A 19,695-nucleotide genomic window follows, 5' to 3' on the forward strand; every position below is an offset into this window, starting at 1 on the left:
TTTGTTATCTTGGCTGTGTGCTTCGGGTCGTTGTCCTGTTGGAAGATGAACCTTCGCCCCAGTCTGAGGTCCAGAGCGCTCTGGAGAAGGTTTTCATCAAGGATGTCTCTGTACATTGCTGCATTCATCTTTCCCTCCATCCTGACTAGTCTCCCAGTTCCTGCCGCTGAAAAACATCCCCACAGCATGATGCTGCCACCACCATGCTTCACTGAAGGGATGGTGATGAGCGGTGCCTGGTTTCCTCCAAACATGACGCTTGGCATTCAGGCCAAAGAGTTCAATCTTTGTTTCATCAGACCAGAGAATTTAGTTTCTCATGGTCTGACAGTCCTTCAGGTGCCTTTTGGTAAACTCCAGGTGGGCTGTCATGTGCCTTTTACTGAGGAGTGGCTTCTGTCTGGCCACTCTACCATACAGGCCTGCTTGGTGGAGTGCTGCAGAGATGGTTGTCCTTCTGGAAGGTTCTCCTCTCTTCACAGAGCAACGTTGGAGCTCTGTCAGAGTGACAATCAGGTTCTTGGTCACCTCCCTGACTGAGGCCCTTCTCCCCCGATCGCTCAGTTTGGCCGGGCGGCCGACTCTAGGAAGAGTCCTGGTGGTTCAAACTTCTTCCATTTACGGATGATGGAGGCCACTGTGCTCATTGGGACCTTTAATGCTGCAGAAATGTTTCTGTACCCTTCCCCAGATCTGTGCCTCGATACAATCCTGTCTCGGAGGTCTACAGACAATTACTTGGACTTCATGTCTTGGTTTGTGCTCTGACATGTCAACTGTGGGACCTAATATAGACGGTGTGTGTCTTTCCAAATCATGTCCAATCAACTGAATTTACCACAGGTGGACTCCAATCAAGTTGTAGAAACATCTCAAAGATGATCAGTGGAAACAGGATGTACCTGAGCTCAATTTTGAGTGTCATGGCAAAGGCTGTGAATACTTATGTATGTGATTTTTTTCATTTTTGATTTTTAATAGATTTGCAAAAATTTCAATTTTTTTTTAAAATTTCACATCGTTATGGGGTATTGTGTGTAGAATTTTGAAGGAAAAAAATGAATTTAATCCATTTTGGAATAAGGCTGTAATATAACAAAATGTGGAAAAAGTGAACCGCTGTGAATACTTTCTGGATGCACTGTATACTGTATCTAAGTGATTAGCATGAACAAAACAAAAGCCAGGGAGCTTTGCAGGCTCTTTTTGACCACAGTTATGGTGAAGGATCGATCAATCATTCTGATTAAAAATATAAACATTGTTGGGAATAACTGCATTGTGAAATAAATCCAGACCTTATAAATTACAAACGGCTGGAATTAAAGGGGTCTGAACACTTATGGTGAAAATTTGCAGCATGAAATATTTCATGAGCTGTACGTGTTTATTTCACACATTTGTGGTAATCTATTTTCCTGCATTTATTCATATGATTATTTATTTCATGCTGTCTGTTTAATTAAGAACTTCAGAGTTCAGTAAAAAGAAAGTAAAAGGCATAAAAAATGGGATACACGAAAGACAAAGAAAAGTCTGTGAGGCACGACGTGAACAAGTTACAGCTGATGATGAATAAAGAAACTCTCTGGACAACTTGTTATATTGATATATTTATTATAGATCTGGTACCAAAGGAACTAAATCCTACGTGTTACGTCTAATTTCTATAACATGAACCATTTTCATCATTACAGTAAACAAAATATAAAATACGTGTAATGTCTTACAGATATTCATTAAGTAAACTAAAATGTCTTACAAATATTCATGAATAACCAAAAACACAGAAGTATTGTTGTTTGTATTATATATAGATATATTTCTAAGATTTGTTGAATACAGACAATAAGAAAAAAAAAATCTGTCTATTAGAGGTCTTGATGAAAAAAATACTTTGGTGATGGCATGGAATTTAATGTAATTACTTAGGGAATGTATTATATCGCCACAGTCGGGTAAATATTCCCCGGAACCTCGGTGGTTTGTTTGTAGGTTGGATATCATTCAGGAAGTCGTCTCCATAGTCAATCATCTTTTTCAGTGCGCTCAGTATCAGTGAATCAGTGTCGTCATCTGTAATTAGTTCTTCACCAGAAAGATGCAGTTCAGCGGAATACCCAACAGCATACTCACAGCTTCCATCTAAGTTTAAACAATATAACATTAAAGAAAAACTGAAATTGGATTTTTGTGCTAAAAAAGTGACAAACAATTCAAAATTATATAATTATATTATCACAACACCAGTACAGATGCCAAGAGATTGTTGTGCTATTAGGTAGGTAGGTATTTACTTTATTAATCCCCGAGGGGAATTTTGTTTTTACAGAGATGTAGAGCTGAATTACATTTAAAGATACTTTGATGACCAAACTCAATTAAGCTCATAATATGACTTAAATATGAATCATCTTTTTCAGTGCGTTCAGTATCAGTGAATCAGTGTTGTCATCTGTCTCCATTTCTGAGTGGTAGTTCTTCACCAGAAAGATGCAGTTCAGCTGAATACCCAGCTGCACACTCACATCTTCCATCTAAGTTTAAACAATATAACATTAAAGAAAAACTAAAATTGCATTCTAGTTCTAAAATAGTATTGTACAAATCTAAATTAATAATATTATTAACATATTTTTACAGATACCAAATGAGGTTTTTGTCTGTTAAATTAAGATGTAAAGCTGAATTACAGTCGAACTGATGCTACTTTGATGAGTAAATTCTCCACAAGTTCACAAAATGACTTAAAAAAACATACCTGTTTCTTCAGGTACTTGCTCTTGTACACATTTCTTATATCGTTTTTGACCTCTGGACAGGCCTCATCAATTTTAGTAAGAATTGCAACTTGGGGAATCCCTGCCAAAACAGAACAGAAACCAAGGCAGCCTGTTAATTTAGTTTTCTCTGTTATTTGAAGTTGTGACACCATGATTACTTTTCAAACGTTCACCTCTCTCACTGGCTGCTGCTCTGACATCCTTTATCTTCCTCAAAGACTCATCATCCAATATATTCACGGTGTCGGCAGGAAAAACACAAACCAGAACGTGAACTTTGTCATCCAGAGTGGGGGATTTCTTATAGTGAGGATCGCTCTCAGACAAGGGAGAGCTGGCATTGAACTGGAAAAAAGTCCAAATCGGTTAAATGATGTCTCTTGCATTTGAACAGTTTCTGAAATATTTTTCTTCATCAATACAAACATTTAATGGAAAATGATCGCAAAATAGTCAATACTGCACGTTGTATTTCTTAATAATGTCAGATAGAAATTAAGGAATACAGATATCATACCATGTAACCTTCTCTTACGTGTCCGTTTATGGCCAGTTTGATGTCGTCCACACTAACTCCTCTATTTGTGCCACTCTCAGCTCCCATAGTGTCAGAGAAGAGAAAGGGGTAAGACGTCCCTGTTTTTTCATTCTGGATTTTATAACTTCTGTACTGTGAATCAAAAAATGATAGTGCTATTATGACAATAGTACCACATACCAATAGCTCTAAACTCACTAGCTTACTCACTAGTTGTATCATTACTATTACTATTGCTACTGATACTGTAATTAACATGGTTGTGCACTCCTGGAGTCCAAGAAAAATTCTTCAAAAACATTTGGAAAAGGCTTACAATTTTTTTTCAAGAAACCCTTTAACAATACATTCGATTACAAAAATCATGAATCCCTCTTAATTGATCAACAAAAGGTATTCATACATTTTTAGTGAAGCTGTCAGCAGGGTTACTGTCTGCCAAAGCTCGAATTGTGGTTCTGCGTCTTAAAGCACTGTCAACAGAGTTGATGAAGCTGGACTTGCCAGCACCTGGTGGTCCATGAAGCAGAATTCTCAGATGTTTGACCTCTTTATGAGGCTTATAATCTCTCACAAGCTGAAGGTCTGTCTCTCTGTCACTGTTCAATAAGAAAACTAGATTAGGTTTTAGTGTTAACTTCCATCTCACAAATGTATGTTGCAAATGCTGCACATATTTTAAATACTTGTAACATTACACAACCGACAAACACAAAATAACACAAAAAAAGTAGTCTGAAAAAATGACTGCAGTTTGGGTTTAAAAAAAACAAAAAACGCCATTTAAAACTCACCCCCATGGTATCTTCCTCCATGGTTCCTCTAAAGCTGTACATGTTGACACAATGCAAAAGTCACATTTCAAGTAAACAATGTGTAATTTTCTGTAATTTGTATCTATAAATTTAAAAATTCTCAGTAATATTTTGATTGTCTTACACTGAGAAGGTAGGATGTCACTCTGAGAATATGTCTGTGAGTGCAAATTATCATTAAAAACATTCAAACGCAGCCATGCCATAGACTAAAAACAGACATTTAAGCAACATGTCAACAGCAAACACTTTAAGCCAAACCAAATGTCAACAGAATGTTTAATACTTAATATTTGAAAGTAATATGACAAATATAATTCCTGACTTTCTATTAATCAAAGGAGGATCTATCACAAATTCCAGTGAACTGCAGGACATCATGAAAATCTTACTATTATAAAAGCACAGAGTAAACAGATTTCATCAGTAAACTAAACCAGGATAACTGTAATCTCAAGGATTTTATTAGTTTTATTTACTCTACTTCATTGATAGACGGAAAAATTAAATTCTTACCTCAGTGGTTGTGCGTGTAGAAAGAAGAGATGGTTTTACTTCAGGTAATGGTTCTGAAATTGAAAAATTTTGCTTTTTAGTCTGCCAAGTTTGTTATGAACACTTTGACAAATATGATTGGTATGACAGGAGCATGTAACCATCATCAGTTGGTATTCCTAAAATAGTAAAGTGCAAACTCCAGGTTAGCGTACCTAAGAGTGTCCCGTAATGCTGGAAAGAAAAAGATTTGTCTCTTCCTCTTGTTTGCATGTTGCTCCGAAAAGTTTCTTTTGTTTCTGTCTTATTTGCAAGTGACTCCTTTTGTTTTACTTTCCACATCTAATTGACGATTCCCCGGTGTCCTTATCTTGTGACCTACAACCAACTCAGTATTACCATACGAAAGCAGATACAAAGGGAATGGGGGTGACTGTCAATTGTTTGTCAACTGTTTGAAAGCTGCCCTACGGAGGAGTGACGTGGAGCACTACTGGACATCCTTCTTTGAGTGTACATGTATTTGCTCCTTCTTGCAAGAATAAATATCTGATGTGTTTGATTTTGAACCAAGCCTCTGAGTAATTTTCTAACATAATTGGTCCTTCGAGCCGGATCCCAACATCTCCTCCTCTCTCCGGACACATCCTGAAACTGTGCACGGGGGAGTCTGGGACTCCTGAGGAAAGACCTCCGCCCTGTTTCTTTATCGAAACAGTTTGGATGTTGGTGAGGCCAGGACTAACTGGAGAGAGGAAGGGTGACGGGATCCTAGAACAAGGCTGATTCACCATTGTGGTGGCAGGGTGTGGTTAGCTCAGCTGCAGGGGGTAGAGAGTGGGAGGAGTGGTTCAGGGAACGGTGCCGGGAAGGGTTAATGAGCACAGCTGAGCCGAATATGAACTGATGAGCACAGCTGAGCTGGAGGTGAACTGATGAGCTCTCCCCTATAAAGGGAGCAGGGAGAAGGAGGAAGCGGAGAAGCGGCTGCACGAAGACATTGTTGTATGGGCAGGGCAAATAAAGGCATTTTACACCCGAACGTACGACTAAGCGTGTCATCTGTGTCCAGGAGAGACCCTGGTAGCACCAACCTTGCTACAGTGGCACCCAGTGTGGGGGCATAGACACAGGTGAACGGCAGAGAAGAATGCCGACGCAGCCGATCGTCGTGTTAGGGCAGATGCTGGGCGGGATCGCGGCGATGCAGCGCGATCAAGCGGAGGTGAACCGCCAGCTCCTGGGCGCGTTGCAGGCCCAAGCCGAGCGACAGACCCGCGCCTGGGAACAGCTAGCGGCCCGGCCAGCGGCGGCCCCACCAGCGCCAGGACCGGCGTCCTTCACCGGGGTGGCCATGCACAAGATGACGCCGTCGGATGACGTACAGGACTTTATGGACATGTTCGAGTTGATGGCGGAGGCGTGTGCCTGGCCGGTGGCGGAGTGGGCGGTGCGACTCCTGCCTCTCCTGACAGGGGAGGCGCAGACGCGGCTCTGGGGCTGCCTCCCGGGTCCAGACGACGATACACGGATGTGAAAAGGGTCATTATGGACTGGTTGGGCCTGTCCCTGGAGGACCACAGGAGGAGCTTCCGGGAGGCTAGGCTGGGGCCCGGGGACCGGCCATTCGCCTTCGCTCAGCGACTGAGGGACTCAGCGACCAGATGGCTGCAGCCGGAGGAGCGCCGGCAATGGTGGACAAGATCATGGGGGAGCAGTTCATGAAGGGACTGCCGGCCGCTGCCACCGTCCGGTGACACTAGAGCCGCCATCACCCTTGCCGAGGACCACCTCGCGGTTCATCCCAGTGGGCAGAGGGATGGTAGTCGGCCGCTAGCTGCAGCCCGACTGATTCCTGCGTGGAGTTAATTTTGAAAAGACCTCTGCACTGAATCTCTCCAGTACATTTGAATCTCATTAAAACCACAGTAAAGACTGATCTGTGCCCTTCAGTTGTCCTTTGTATTTAACAGCTCTTTTCTTAGAAACAGTCATAAAATCGAGATAAAAAAACAAACAAATATTGGTTCCATTGACAACCTAGTAGGCCAAATGAATTTTGCTTTGTTGCAAAAGCTGCAGCCCAATAAGATTCAGATGTTTCCTGCTCTCCATCTCCTTTACCTAATTTAGACCTTCTGTCTTACAAAAGAAGAACCTTAACAGTCAAGTGGATCATCAGAAATCAACAGAGCGAGGCGTTTGTACATGGCTATCTCTCAAGTATGGCAAACCTGCACACAGTTCATGCTTGTGTAACCATACATGGCAGTGGAAAAGAGATACTGGCATGGACACAGAGGCTTACATGGCAAAAATGTTAAAAAGAAAAGATATTATGTCTTCTGTTGTCCCTCCTACACAGGTGGTGGAAAACCAGTCAATAGACCTAAAACCAGGGGACTGGGTTTTTCATTAAGGTGATAAAAAAATAAATACTGGAGCTCCGCCAGATGGGAAGGAGCCTTCGAGATACTCCTGGCTACCCCAACAGCAGTTTGGATTGCTGAACGGACCTCCTGGATACACCTCAGCCATTGCAAAAGGATGAGACCTTTGCCTGAACCACATCACACAGACATACCAGATTAAGTAAGCCGGCATTCCCCTGTTGGTGAAGTCTGGCTACAAAGGGAGGTGATACCAATAGGGGTACTTGTCTCAAACCAGTGAAGAAACTAACAACACCCTGGCGAGTAGGTTCTGGTGAGCTTATTTTGGTATATCTGTGGACGGACAGTACAGCTAAAATGACTCAAGGCAGCATCACATGGCATCCTTTCAGGAGGATAGGACTCTGTGGCCTCAGAGGGACCTTTGTTTTCTGATAGTCACAGCTCTGCTCATAGTACTCCCCATATTTTGGTACGGAGCCCAACATAACATACCTGACAATCAGACATCAGACGACAAGACCACAACAGGACCTCAGGCTACTGACAAAGTTCGCCGCACTAAAAGAACATTTGTAAGGGCTGGTGGACAATTTGCAAGGAACAAAAATCAGTACAGGGTACACGGAGCATTAATTCTCACATTCACAGAAGGGCAACAGGCCAGTCTAACATTTGACACATGAGCGGTTCTTCCCTGCAAGGGGAAAGACCGCAGCTTAGTTTGATCAGACAAATATCTGTGCATGGTAGCATCTGTGTCGACCTAAAACAATGACTGTCTCTGATTAAGGGATCTACCACACCAGGTTGCCACATACAAAACTGCAACACCTTAATACTGACACTGAAGGATCCAAAACAATGCGACTCCAGACTGTTAGTACGAGGGGCAGATATATCTGGGGCAGATCCAAAGGGCTTAATCTAGATAAATATAATATAACCAAACATCACTGTACCCCGCCAAAGCGTTGCAAATACGAGCTCACACGTAGATCCTGTAGGCCGACGATTGAAAATAACTAAATTCACAGATGTGGTGTCACTAGAGACGAGATATGGTGATACCAATATGTGGCTACAGTGGATGCAGTACTCAGCTCAGATGGTGGACAAAGCTGACTGCATTGTATGCTCCGAGGCACGCCCACTTTTAGGTCCTATCCATGAGACGCTGTTAAGGGCCTCAGCGAACAGCTCGATGCCACTAGTCTTATGGCTTGGCAGAACCGCATGACATTGGACATGCTGCTGGCTGACAAAGGGGGGTATATGCAACGTGTTTGGCTCTGCATGTTGTATGTTTATTCCCAACAATACAGCACCAGATGGATCTGTCACCAAGGCTCTACGGGGACTTACCGCCCTTAGTGAGGAACTTGCTGTAAATGCTGGGATTGATGATCATTTTTCCAGGATGATGGAATCTTGGTTTGGTAAATGGACAGACCTATTCCTCGCCTGTTTCACTAGTGTTTCAATTATAGCAGCCATACTTATTATTTGTGGTTGTTGTTGTATTCCCTGTATCCGAGGGTTGATCCAAAGGCTAATCAATGTAGCATTGACTGAACAGGACATCCTTTATATGAAATTCTACAACTAACCAAACGTACGAGACCACTAACACGACACCGATTTCACCTACGACTGAACCACCCCCTTATGACGACGTATTTGTTATTCTCTTTTTTTTTTTTTTTCATGTACATGTTATACTTTGTATAAAAAGGAAGGATATGATGGAAAGAAAAAGATGGTCTCTTCTTGTTTGCATGTGACTCTGGAAAGTCTCTTGTCAAGCGGCTCCGAAAAGTTTCTTTTGTTTTCTGTCTTATTTGCAAGTGACTCCTTTTGTTTTACTTTCCACATCTAATTGACGACTCCCCTGTGTCCTTATCTTGTGACCTACAACCAAATCTGTATTACCATACGAAAGCAGATACAAAGGGAATGGGGGTGACTGTCAATTGTTTGTCACACTGTATAAAGCTGCCCTACGGAGGAGTGACGTGGAGCACTGCTGGATATCCTTCTTTGAGGGTGCATGTATTTGCTCATTCTTGCAAGAATAAATTTCCGATATTTTGATTTTGAACCAAGCCTCTGAGTAATTTTTCTAACACCCGTAATGCTAGAAAGCTGTTGGTCTGTTTGGTGCCGTTCCCAATGATGCACATGTTGGCATCATGTAAAAGTCACATTTAAAGTAAACAATATGTTATCTGTTATTTTACCTTCAGGTTTAAACAATTTTCAGTAATATTTTATGTATCTTACCAGGAGGAGGAGGAGGAGGAGGGTCATCTGTGGGTTCGGAACCTTTCAGAGTACTCCAAATGGATGCCATCACAGCTGAAGTGAAATATTTAAGCAACATGTAAATAGTGAACACTTTTTTACACAGTATGAATCATATTGATCCAAAACAAATATCACCAGAATCTTTAATACTTAATATTGAACTGTAACATAACACTTATTTGAAAGTTTAAATTAACATAATTTCCGACGTTCCATTAAAAGCATGACGTAAACAGACTGTATCACTCTAAACCAAGGTGACTAGTCTGAAGAATTTACTTTCATTTTGTTTACTGTCTCCATCCAATAGACGTAATTTTGAGAACTATTAAATATTATTTTGAGAAAAAAGAACAAAATAAGAATTTATTTTTTTAAAATAATAATTGAAAATCTAAGCAAAACAGGAAGTACTGTATGAAAAATGTCTTGAATCCTGAAAATACAAAACATTTTACTTCCTGATGGTAAATTATTCATAAATCACGTTTATTATAATTCATGAGGAACATTCTTACCTCAGCGGTTGTGCGCGTAGAAAGAAGAGATGGTTTTACTTCAGGTAATGGTTCTGAAATTGAAAAATTATGCTTTTTAGATTCCACCAAGTTCGTTATGAACACTTTGACAAATATGATTGGTATGACAGGAGCATGTAACCATCATGAGTTGGTATTTCTAAAGTAGTAAAGTACAAACTCCAGGTTAGCGTACCTAAGAGTGTCCCGTAATGCTGGAAAGCTGTTGGTCTGTTTGCTGCCGTTTCCACTGATGTACACTGTGTGCCATCACACGTATGTAAACATTTTCACTTTGGTTTCGGATTCCTTTTGGTCATGTGATTTCCAATAATTTCCTTCTCTGCTGGGAGTAGCTCAGGTATGCAGTAACTCAGGTTGTGGTTGAAGTACGACTATCTCGAAGCACGATTGAGACTCCAGCTCTCGTGTGAACTAATCAGATTGAGGAGAACAGAAACAAACATGTTTAGCAAAGTATAAAATAGGCACCAAAATGTGTGCGACCTTTTCCTGTAAAAATATCTTTATAGTATAAACCCCTATAACTCTTGCAAAAATGGTAAAACTGTAAATGAACACATAAAATTAAAATATCATGTGTCATGTTATTTAATATAGAATTGTAATTCTAATGCTTAAAACCTTTCACCCCAATTAAACGTTTTTATTATCCAAAATCTTTCCAGTTTCCGACATAGTTTTGTTTTTAAAGTCAACCGACTATCTTGTAACTGGCATAGGGAGTGGGATCAATAAATGGGGCGGTGCATCGTGAGTGACAGCATTTCAAAGAACTAGGAATTTCTGAAAACACTTTCTATATGTACCAGAAGTCTCCAACAGTAGGTCACGATCTACCCGGTAGATCGAAGGAGCACTCGGAGCCAAAGGTTGGAGACCCCTGGTATATACTGTATCTAAGTGATTAGCAGGAACAAAACAAAAGCCAAGGAGCTTTGCAGGCTCTTTTTGAACACAGTTATGGTGAAGGAGCGATCAATCATTCTGATTAAAAATAACAAAAAATATAAACATTGTTGGGAATAACTGCATTGTGAAATAAATCCAGACCTTATAAATTACAAACTGCTGGAATTAAAGGGGTCTGAACACTTATTGTGAAAATTTGCAGCATGAAATATTTCATGAGCTGTACGTGTTTATTTCACACATTTGTGGTAATCTATTTGGCTGCATTTATTCATATGATTATTTATTTCATGCTGTCTGTTTAATTAAGAACTTCAGAGTTCAGTAAATAGAAAGTAAAAGGCATAAAAATAGGATACACGAAAGACAAAGAAAAGTCTGTGAGGCACGACGTGAACAAGTTACAGCTGATGATGAATAAAGAAACTCTCTGGACAACCTCTTATATTGATATATTTATTATAGATCTGGTACCAAAGGAACTAAATCCTGAACGATTCCCCGACTCAGCACGAGTCTGTTATACCACAGCTGCAATGAATACAAGTTTATGAAGAAGGCTGTTTGTCTCTTTTTAACTCTTCTGTTTTTGTCTTTGAATCATACATTTGAGATCCCACAGTGACCCTTAATCTTCTTGAACATGCAGTCGTTACATCAAAGGTTGCAATGTTCTTTTTGAGTTCTACACAGGTGATTTAAGTGATTTACAGTGAGCCTACGTGTTACGTCTAATTTCTATAACATGAACCATTTTCATCATTACAGTAAACAAAATATAAAATACATGTAATGTCTTACAAATATTCATTAATAACCAAAAGCACAGAAGTATAACCCAGTTGTTTGTTGTTTGTATTATATATAGATATATTTCTAAGATTTGTTGAATACAGACAATAAGAAAAAAATCTGTCTATTAAAGGTCTTGATGAATAAAATACTTTGGTTATGGCATGGAATTTAATGTAATTTTTTAGGAATATTTATTAATTGCCACAGTCGGGCAAATATTCCCAGTGGTTTGTTTGTTGGTTCATTCAGGAAGTCTTCTCCATAGTCAATCATCTTTTTCAGTGCGCTCAGTATCAGTGAATCAGTGTCGTCATCTGTTTCGATTTCTGAGTGGTAGTTCTTCACCAGAAAGATGCAGTTCAGCGGAATACCCAGCTGCATACTCACAGCTTCCATCTAAGTTTAAACAATATAACATTAAAGAAAAACTAAAATTGGATTCTAGTTCTAAAATAGTATTGTACAAATCTAAATTAATTATATTATTAACACACTTTTACAGATACCAAATGAGGTTTTTGTTTATTAAATTAAGATGTAAAGCTGAATTACAGTCGAACTGATGCTACTTTGATGAGTAAATTCTCCACAAGCTCATAAAATGACTTAAAAACATACCTGTTTCTTCAGGTACTTGCTCTTGTACACATTTCTTATATCTTTTTTGACCTCTGGACAGGCCTCATCAATTTTAGTAAGAATAGCAACTTGGGGAATCCCTGCCAAAACAGAACAGAAACTAGTCAGATAATCTTAATACTTTTCTGGTAATTAAAATTTGAAATGGTGACACCACGATTGCTCTTAAAACATCTGTATTTGCTTTCACCCATGTCACTGGCTGCTGCTCTGACATCTTTTATCTTCTTCACAGACTCATCATCCAATATGTTGACTGTGTTGGCAGGAACAACACAAACCAGAACGTGAACTTTGTCATCCAGAGTGGGGGATTTCTCATAGTGGGGATCGCTCTCAGACAAGGGAGAGCTGGCATTGAACTGGAAAAAAGTCAAATTGGTTAAATGATGGTTCACGTATGTGAACCGTTTCTGAAATGTCTGAAATGTCTGTCAGTACAAATATTTTATGGAAATTGATAACATAGTGCACTTAGCATCAGGATGGCCCCCAAATACAACGTATGTTTAAAATGTAAATGTATAAACACATATTTAAATGCATATAACTGAAGAAAACGGAGAAATATTTATTGTTTTATGAAAAATAGATACATTTACAACACTGAAAACATTTGAGAACTGAGGAGACCAGTTTCTGGAGTTTAGAAAGTGAACTGTTGTCCCATTCTTCCCTGATGTAGGATTTTCTCTGCTCAACAGTTCGGTGTCTCCTTTGTCATATTTTTCATGACATGATGTGCCAACTAGAGAGCCATGCTGTTGTAATACGTGCAGAATGTGGTTTTTGCTTTGTTTTGCTGTAATAAGCAAGTTCCTCCCTAATAGAGACGTTGTCTGAACGGCAACTTATGCTGCTCTAAAACCTGTAAATGTTGTTCAGCATTAATGGTTCCTTCCCTGATATGCAAGCTAACCAGGCCAAGTCCACTAATGCATCCCTGTACCGTCACAGATGCTGGCTTTTGAACTGAGCACTGATAACCAGCTGGATGGTCCCTCTCCTCTTTAACCTGGAGGATACAACGTCCATAATTTACGAAAAGAATCACAAATATTAATTTGTCAGACCGCAGGACAGTTTTCCACTTAGTCCATCTTAAATGAGCTGAAGCCCAGAGAAAGTAGCGGCACTTCTAGATCATGTTCATATATGATTTCTTCTTTTCATGGTAGAGTTTTAATCTACATTTGTGGATGCAGAGATTTGTCCAATGTACGTACATGGTGCCATCAAATTAAAAAAGAACATATATTTTTCATAAAACAATACATTTTCTCCATTTCAACATTTGATAAGTTATCTTCGGTCTATTTTCAATTAAATATGGGTTTGTGATTTGCAAATCATTGCCATCTGGTTTTATTTACATTTTACGAAGCGTCCCAAAATGTTTTGGAAACGAGATTGTAGTCAACAGCTTTAAACAACTTATTCAACTAAGATTTGATTTGTTGTTTAGGCTATGTTCAGACTTGCAGCCGACTTCTGATTTTTTTTTTATATATCTTGAATTTATCCAGAATGATTATTGAAAGTCTGAAAATCAAAAAAACATGAAATGCGATTTTTGCAATCTGGATCCAAACCACATTTGGAGATGGTTTGAAATTCGTTTCCAATCAGATTTCTGGCTCAGATCGGCTTTCTTGAGTCACTCGCAACTCGACACACAGTGACGAGTTGATTTGTGGGGAGACAGAGGGAGCAGAATCTATTCCTGTGTTCCAACATCCATGCTACCATACTATTTAGTATGTTCAAGTTAAATTCATATAATTTATTTAAGTAACATCAAGTTGGGCTTGAACTAATCACTATTAATTGAAGAGGATAATTGTTTGTCAGGTACAGCCCTACACTGCACACTGTATATGCTTAATAATGTCAGGTGTTAACGAATGCAGTGATCCTACTTTGTAGCCTTCTTTCACGTGTCCCTTCAAGGCCAGTTTGATGTCCTCCACACAAACTCCTCTATTTGTGTCCTTCTCAAGACCCATGGTGTCAGTGAAGACAAAAGGGTAAACGTTTTCTGGTCCTCCTCTCTGGATTTGATAACTTCTGTACTGTAAATTTAAAAAGTAGTGCCTGTTACAAAGGGCCACATATTACACATACTACTAACATCCTGAAACTCACTAGTTTACTCACGTTTTATCACTGCTATTGTAATTACAATGTATAACTACTAAAAAAAGGTTTTGAAAACACCTGGGAAAAGTTATGAAAAGTTTTGTATTTTTATGAAAGATTTTAACAGTGTGATCATGTTAAAAATTTAGCATTGTTCTAAATTTATAAATACAGTTAAAATGATTCATACTTTTTTGGTGAAGCTGTCAGCAGTGTTAGTTTCTGCCAAAGCTCGAGTTCCAATTTTCCTCCGTAAAGTACCGTCAACAGAGTTGATGAAGCTGGACTTGCCAGCACCTGGTAGTCCATGAAGCAGAATTCTCAGATGTTTGACCTTTTTATGAGGCTTATAATCTCTCACAAGCTGAAGGTCTTTCTCTCTGTCACTGTTCATAAAGAAAAAAATGGTTTTAGTTTGAACTTACAGCCTATAAATATATGATGCAAATTCTGTACATATTATATATACTTAAGCTTACGCAACAGACAAACACACACAAAAAACACAACAAAAAGTAGTCTCAAAATGACAGTTTGGCACCACACCCTTAAAACTCACCCCCATGGTACTTTCCTCCATGGTTCCTCTAAAGCTGGAAAGCCAAATGCACATGTTGGCATCATGTAAAAGTCACATTTAAAGTAAACAATGTGTTATCTGTTATTTTACCTCCAGGTTTAAACAATTTTCAGTAATATTTTACGTATCTTACTAGGAGGAGGAGGAGGAGGGTCATCTTTGGGTTCAGAACCTTTCACGAATTCCATCACAGCTGAAGTGACATTTTTAAGCAACATGTAAACAGCAAACACCTTTTTATACAGTATGAATCATATTGAGCAACAACAAATACCAACAGAATGTTTAATACTTCATATTTAAATGTAAGATAACATTTATTTGAAAGTTTAAATTAACATAATTAAAAACATGACGTAAACAGACTGTATCACTCTAAACCAAGGTGACTGTAGTCTGAAGAATTTACTTTCATTTTGTTTACTGTCTCCATCCAATAGATATAATTTTGAGAACTATTAAATATTATTTTGAGAAAAAAGAACGAAATAAGAAAGAATTGAAATAATAATTGAAAATCTAGGCAGAACAGGAAGTACTGTATGAAAAATGTCTTGAATCCTGAAAATTCAAAACATTTTACTTCCTGATGGTAAATTATTCATAAACCACATTTATTATAATTCATGAGGAACATTCTTACCTCAGCGGTTGTGCGTGTAGAAAGAAGAGATGGTTTTACTTCAGGTAATGGTTCTGAAATTGAAAAATTATGCTTTTTAGATTCCACCAAGTTTGTTATGAACACTTTGACAAATATGATTGGTATGACAGGAGCATGTAACCATCATGAGTTGGTATTCCTGAAGTAGTAAAGTACAAACTCCAGGTTAGCGTACCTAAGAGTGTCCCGTAATGCTGGAAAGCTGTTGGTCTGTTTGCTGCCGTTTCCACTGATGTACACTGTGTGCCATCACACGTATGTAAACATTTTCACTTTGGTTTCTGATTCCTTTTGGTCATGTGATTTAAAAGAATTTCTTTCACTGGTAACAGCCTAGTTCAGGTATGCAGTAACTCAGGGTGTGGTTGAGTGCATCACACTTTTAAACACAGCTTTTTACTTTGTACACTTCATATATATTTATTCATAAAAAAGATTCATGCTGAAAATGTCTTCATGTCTTAATTGTTGGGTTATGTGAATAATATATCTGCAACGTATTACTTTTGCTGAGCTGTAACACTGAGTCCCTGTTTCTGAAGGTTCAGCTTGCATGATTGTAAAGGGAAAGTACGACTATCTCGAAGCACGATTCTGTCACGATTCAGAGCCGACAAACCGGTAACTGAACCCACATGCTGCACAGGATTTTACAACCTTTGCTGTAAAATAGTTTAGTATGAGATGAAGAATAATCTTGACTTCCTTTTCAAACAGCTGCAGGAACCTTTAACCGTGTTACAGGCAGCTCGTGGATTCTCTTTATCAATAAGTAGTTTGTGGTGGCAAAGGTCAACAAAAAGAGCAACGGTGTGCTGGAAATCTGTAGCTGACGACTGGAGATGAATCTGAAACAAGTGAATGTGAAGCGAGAGAGAGCGAGAGAGAGAAAGAGAGAGAATTAACTGACTCAGAACTATTTCCAAACTGCAGGCGACACACTGCGCTGTTGGTTGTTGTCTTTCTGGAGTAATCCACAGGATAGTTTGTCAGACCTGCAGTGAGACGCAAAATCAGGAAACATTGAACTTCTTCTGGAAGTGACGTGTGAATTTGAAAATTGAGCGTCTCTCACCCGTCAGTTCCCGTCGTGGGCTGCTGGGGGCGGAGCTGACCTGCCGCTGGACGGCGGCAGACGTGGGTGTGATGTTGAACGAGGCGTGACGCGCCATCTTGGCCTTTCGGAGGTCCTGGCTCGTCGCTGCCTGCGCGGCGTCGGGCCGACCGACGGCCGCTACATTCAAAGTGCTTCCTGTAGTCGATGACAGACGGACAGACGGACGGAAAACAAGAACTCTGACGTTGAATGGACTCTTTTACACCCTAAAGAAGGACGATGCACCGGAAGTCTCAGAGAACTCGGCTGCGGAGTAACTGTAGTATCGCCGACGAAGCGCGTCTTTAATTCTCACCTGCATTTCCAGAGCTGCCGAAGTCGACGGGGCCGAGCCACTTGAAGGCCGGCTTCCTGCCTCTCTCCTCTCTCACGTGGACCTTCTTTATGAGGTCCAAGCTGGTCAGCACGTTGGCGATGTCGTAGAGACGCCGCACCTTCGCTGCAGACGCGGGGAGGGAACGTTAAACACAGGAAAGAGACGTACCGTCTTTAAACCGAACCGGCGGCTGCACCGCGTGGTGTCTTAGTTCTGCTGCGCGTCTTACTTTTGTACTTGCTGTGACTCGATGAGTCCTGACTCTCCTCGATGAGGATCTTCGCCGCTGCGTCCAGAGTCACAGTCTGAGTTTTGGACACCAGGAACAGCATGACGAACTTCTGGCTCATGATGCGCAGAGATTTGTCTTTCCTGTTGTTACCAGCTGCAAAAACACACAGAAGTAATGTTTATTGTACATAGATGTGGTGTAAATGAGCTCTCTTTGTAGTTAGGACTCGAACCCAGACTTAAAAGTTTCATAGTCGTTTTACTTCGATCTTAAATTTCAAACATTTCAGAGACGTGGAATGAAACCCGAAACATAAATGTGGTGGCGGGGTGTGGTTAGCTCAGCTGCAGGGGGTGGAGAGTGAGAGGAGTATCTCAGGGAACGGTGCTGGGAAGGGATAATGAGCACAGCTGAGCCGAATACAAACTGATGAGCACAGCTGAGCTGGATGTGGACTGATGAGCTCTCCCCTATAAAGGGAGCAGGGAGAAGGAGGCTGAGGAGGAAGCGGTTGCATGAGGACGTTGGTGTATGGGCCGGGCAAATAAAAGCATTTTACACCTGAACGTACGACTGAGCGTGTCATCTGTGTCCAGGAGAGACCCCGGTAGCTCCAATCTTGCTACAGTGGCACACAGCGTGGGGGCATGGACACAGGTGAACAGCAGAGCAGAATGCCGACGCAGCCGATCGTCGTGTTAGGGCAGATGCTGGGCGGGATCGCGGCGATGCAGCGCGATCAGGCGGAGGTGAACCGCCAGCTCCTGGGCGCGTTGCAGGCCCAAGCCGAGCGACAGACCCGCGCCTGGGAACAGCAAGCGGCCCAGCCAGCCGCTGGCGTCCTTCACAGGGGTGGCCATGCACAAGATGACACCAGCGGATGACATACAGGACTTTATGGACATGTTCGAGTCGATGGCGGAGGCGTGTGCCTGGCCGGCGGCGGAGTGGGCGGTGCGACTCCTGCCTCTCCTGACAGGGGAGGCGCAGACAGCAGCTCTGGGGCTGCCTCCCGGGTTCCAGACGACAGTACACAGACGTGAAAAGAGTCATTATGGACTGGTTGGGCCTGTCCCTGGAGGACCACAGGAGGAGCTTCCGGGAGGCTAGGCTGGGGCCCGGGGACCGGCCATTCGCCTTCACTCAGCGACTGAGGGACTCGGCGACCAGATGACTGCAGCCGGAGAGCGCCGGACGAGTGCCAGCAATGGTGGACAAGATCGTGGGGGAGCCGTTCACGGAGGGACTGCCGACCAGGACAGTGGCATGGGTCCGCTGCCATTTTCCGGCGACGCTAGAGGCTGCCATCACCCTTGCCGAGGACCACCTCGCGGTTCATCCCAGTGAGCAGGGGGATGGCGGTCGGCCGCTAGCTGCAGCCCGACCGATTCCTGCGCCGCGGAGGAGGATCCAACAACCGGGGGTGGCTCGGGCCCTGCCCGCCCTGCGGGCACTAACAACCCCCAGGTTCACCGATCCCACGGGTCCGGCCGGCCCCGGCACCCTTCCCAACCTGCAGGGGGTTCCTCAACCACCAGGGCAAGAGTGTTGGAGGTGTGGGCAGCCCGGACACTGCCGGAGGGAGTGTCCATTAATGGAGGCGGGACAGACGGTTCGGGTTGCCGGGCCTCCAACACCCTCCCCCGGTCCAGGAGCGATGTATCGCGTTCCAGTAAGGATCCAGGGGGGTACACATCGGGCGATGGTGGATTCGGGCTGTATGCAGTCGCTGATCCACCAGAGCCTGGTTCGGCCCGGGGCATTGGTGGAGGCATCGTGGGTAAGAATTAAGTGTGTGCATGGGGATGTTCACGATTATCCGGTGGTGGCTGTAGAAATTAGATATGGGGGAAAAAAACATAAAGTGAAGGTTGTGGTTAACTCCCGCCTTACGCACCCCCTAATCTTGGGGACAGATTGGCCCGGGTTTCATAAATGAATGGGGCAGTGTACGGGGGTGCGTTCACGACTGGCAGGGACATGCGGGATGTGTGCTGTGCTCAGCGGTGACGCGAGGTTGTCCGACGCTGCAGAGAGGGAGAGGGAGGGTGAACCAGCGGAGACTCCTGTGGAAACTCCACCGGTTCCCGAATTACGCTCCATGGAGGATTTTCCACTTGAGCAGTCTCGGGACGATATTCTACGCTTTGCCTTTGACCAAGTGATAAAAATTGATGGTCAGCTAGTGCGCCCTGACGCAGCGCCGTCATACCCGCACTTTTCAGTGATTAGGGACAGACTGTATAGAGTGAGTCGTGACACTCAAACAGGTCAAGAAAACACCCAGTTGTTGGTGCCGAAAAGCCGTCGGGAAATGATTTTCCAGGCGGCTCACTCTAACCCGATGGCTGGCCACATGGGATATGAGAAAACTCTGGACCGTATAATGGCCCGGTTTTAATGGCTGGGCATCCGGGGGGATGTGTGCCGT

The 19,695-nt window shown here is 42.0% G+C and overlaps 3 protein-coding genes across 4 annotated transcripts; all 3 read right to left on the bottom strand.

The window, feature by feature from the left end:
• Window positions 1-2,399: 2,399 nt before the first annotated feature.
• On the bottom strand, window positions 2,400-5,425 carry LOC138615088 (interferon-induced protein 44-like). The gene is made up of 6 exons (XM_069688716.1): window positions 5,226-5,425; window positions 3,725-3,920; window positions 3,319-3,453; window positions 2,957-3,128; window positions 2,762-2,862; window positions 2,400-2,537 (listed from the first exon to the last, which is right to left on the bottom strand). The coding sequence occupies exons 1-6, from the start codon at window positions 5,423-5,425 to the stop codon at window positions 2,400-2,402; spliced, it is 942 nt and encodes a 313-aa protein (XP_069544817.1).
• Window positions 5,426-11,230: 5,805 nt separating this feature from the next.
• Window positions 11,231-15,869, bottom strand: LOC138615089 (interferon-induced protein 44-like). Of its 2 annotated transcripts, none has more exons than XM_069688719.1 (9): window positions 15,775-15,869; window positions 15,579-15,631; window positions 15,069-15,128; window positions 14,915-14,942; window positions 14,546-14,741; window positions 14,136-14,288; window positions 12,407-12,578; window positions 12,196-12,296; window positions 11,231-11,973 (listed from the first exon to the last, which is right to left on the bottom strand). In XM_069688719.1, the coding sequence occupies exons 3-9, from the start codon at window positions 15,121-15,123 to the stop codon at window positions 11,746-11,748; spliced, it is 933 nt and encodes a 310-aa protein (XP_069544820.1). In that variant the 5' UTR covers window positions 15,124-15,128; window positions 15,579-15,631; window positions 15,775-15,869; the 3' UTR covers window positions 11,231-11,745. The 2 variants fall into 2 exon arrangements, with proteins under 2 accessions (XP_069544820.1, XP_069544818.1); XM_069688717.1 differs by having other exon boundaries at window positions 15,060-15,128.
• A 49-nt stretch (window positions 15,870-15,918) lies between these two features.
• On the bottom strand, window positions 15,919-18,572 carry LOC138615087 (transcription factor E2F7-like). The gene is made up of 8 exons (XM_069688715.1): window positions 18,416-18,572; window positions 18,064-18,273; window positions 17,836-17,886; window positions 17,262-17,417; window positions 17,012-17,155; window positions 16,675-16,851; window positions 16,510-16,594; window positions 15,919-15,952 (listed from the first exon to the last, which is right to left on the bottom strand). The coding sequence occupies exons 1-8, from the start codon at window positions 18,570-18,572 to the stop codon at window positions 15,919-15,921; spliced, it is 1,014 nt and encodes a 337-aa protein (XP_069544816.1).
• Between the last annotated feature and the right edge of the window lie 1,123 nt (window positions 18,573-19,695).

Source organism: Brachyistius frenatus, unplaced genomic scaffold, assembly GCF_029030835.1.
Source record: "Brachyistius frenatus isolate BFR_SWC_R1_liver_20210118 unplaced genomic scaffold, ASM2903083v1 Contig_688, whole genome shotgun sequence".
In the NCBI taxonomy this organism is placed as follows: domain Eukaryota; kingdom Metazoa; phylum Chordata; class Actinopteri; family Embiotocidae; genus Brachyistius; species Brachyistius frenatus.

Excerpts from the sequence above, each read along its gene's own strand:
- LOC138615088 (XM_069688716.1), bottom strand. The coding sequence starts at position 5,425 with ATGGTGAATCAGCCTTGTTCTAGGATCCCGTCACCCTTCCTCTCTCCA. Across the intron at positions 3,921-5,225 it reads CGGCTCGAAGGACCAATTAT|TGACAGAGAGACAGACCTTC; the intron begins GTTAGAAAATTA and ends CTTATTGAACAG. Across the intron at positions 3,129-3,318 it reads AACTGGCCATAAACGGACAC|TTCAATGCCAGCTCTCCCTT; the intron begins GTAAGAGAAGGT and ends ACTTTTTTCCAG.
- LOC138615089 (XM_069688717.1), bottom strand. The coding sequence starts at position 15,123 with ATGGAATTCGTGAAAGGTTCTGAACCCAAAGATGACCCTCCTCCTCCT. Across the intron at positions 14,742-14,914 it reads TGGAGGAAAGTACCATGGGG|TGACAGAGAGAAAGACCTTC; the intron begins GTGAGTTTTAAG and ends CTTTATGAACAG. Across the intron at positions 11,974-12,195 it reads GCAAGTACCTGAAGAAACAG|ATGGAAGCTGTGAGTATGCA; the intron begins GTATGTTTTTAA and ends GTTTAAACTTAG.
- LOC138615087 (XM_069688715.1), bottom strand. The coding sequence starts at position 18,572 with ATGGCAGCCTCTAGCGTCGCCGGAAAATGGCAGCGGACCCATGCCACT. Across the intron at positions 17,887-18,063 it reads CTTGCTGTTCCCAGGCGCGG|CAAGATTGGAGCTACCGGGG; the intron begins GTCTGTCGCTCG and ends GTGCCACTGTAG. Across the intron at positions 16,595-16,674 it reads CCCACGACGGGAACTGACGG|GTCTGACAAACTATCCTGTG; the intron begins GTGAGAGACGCT and ends GTCTCACTGCAG.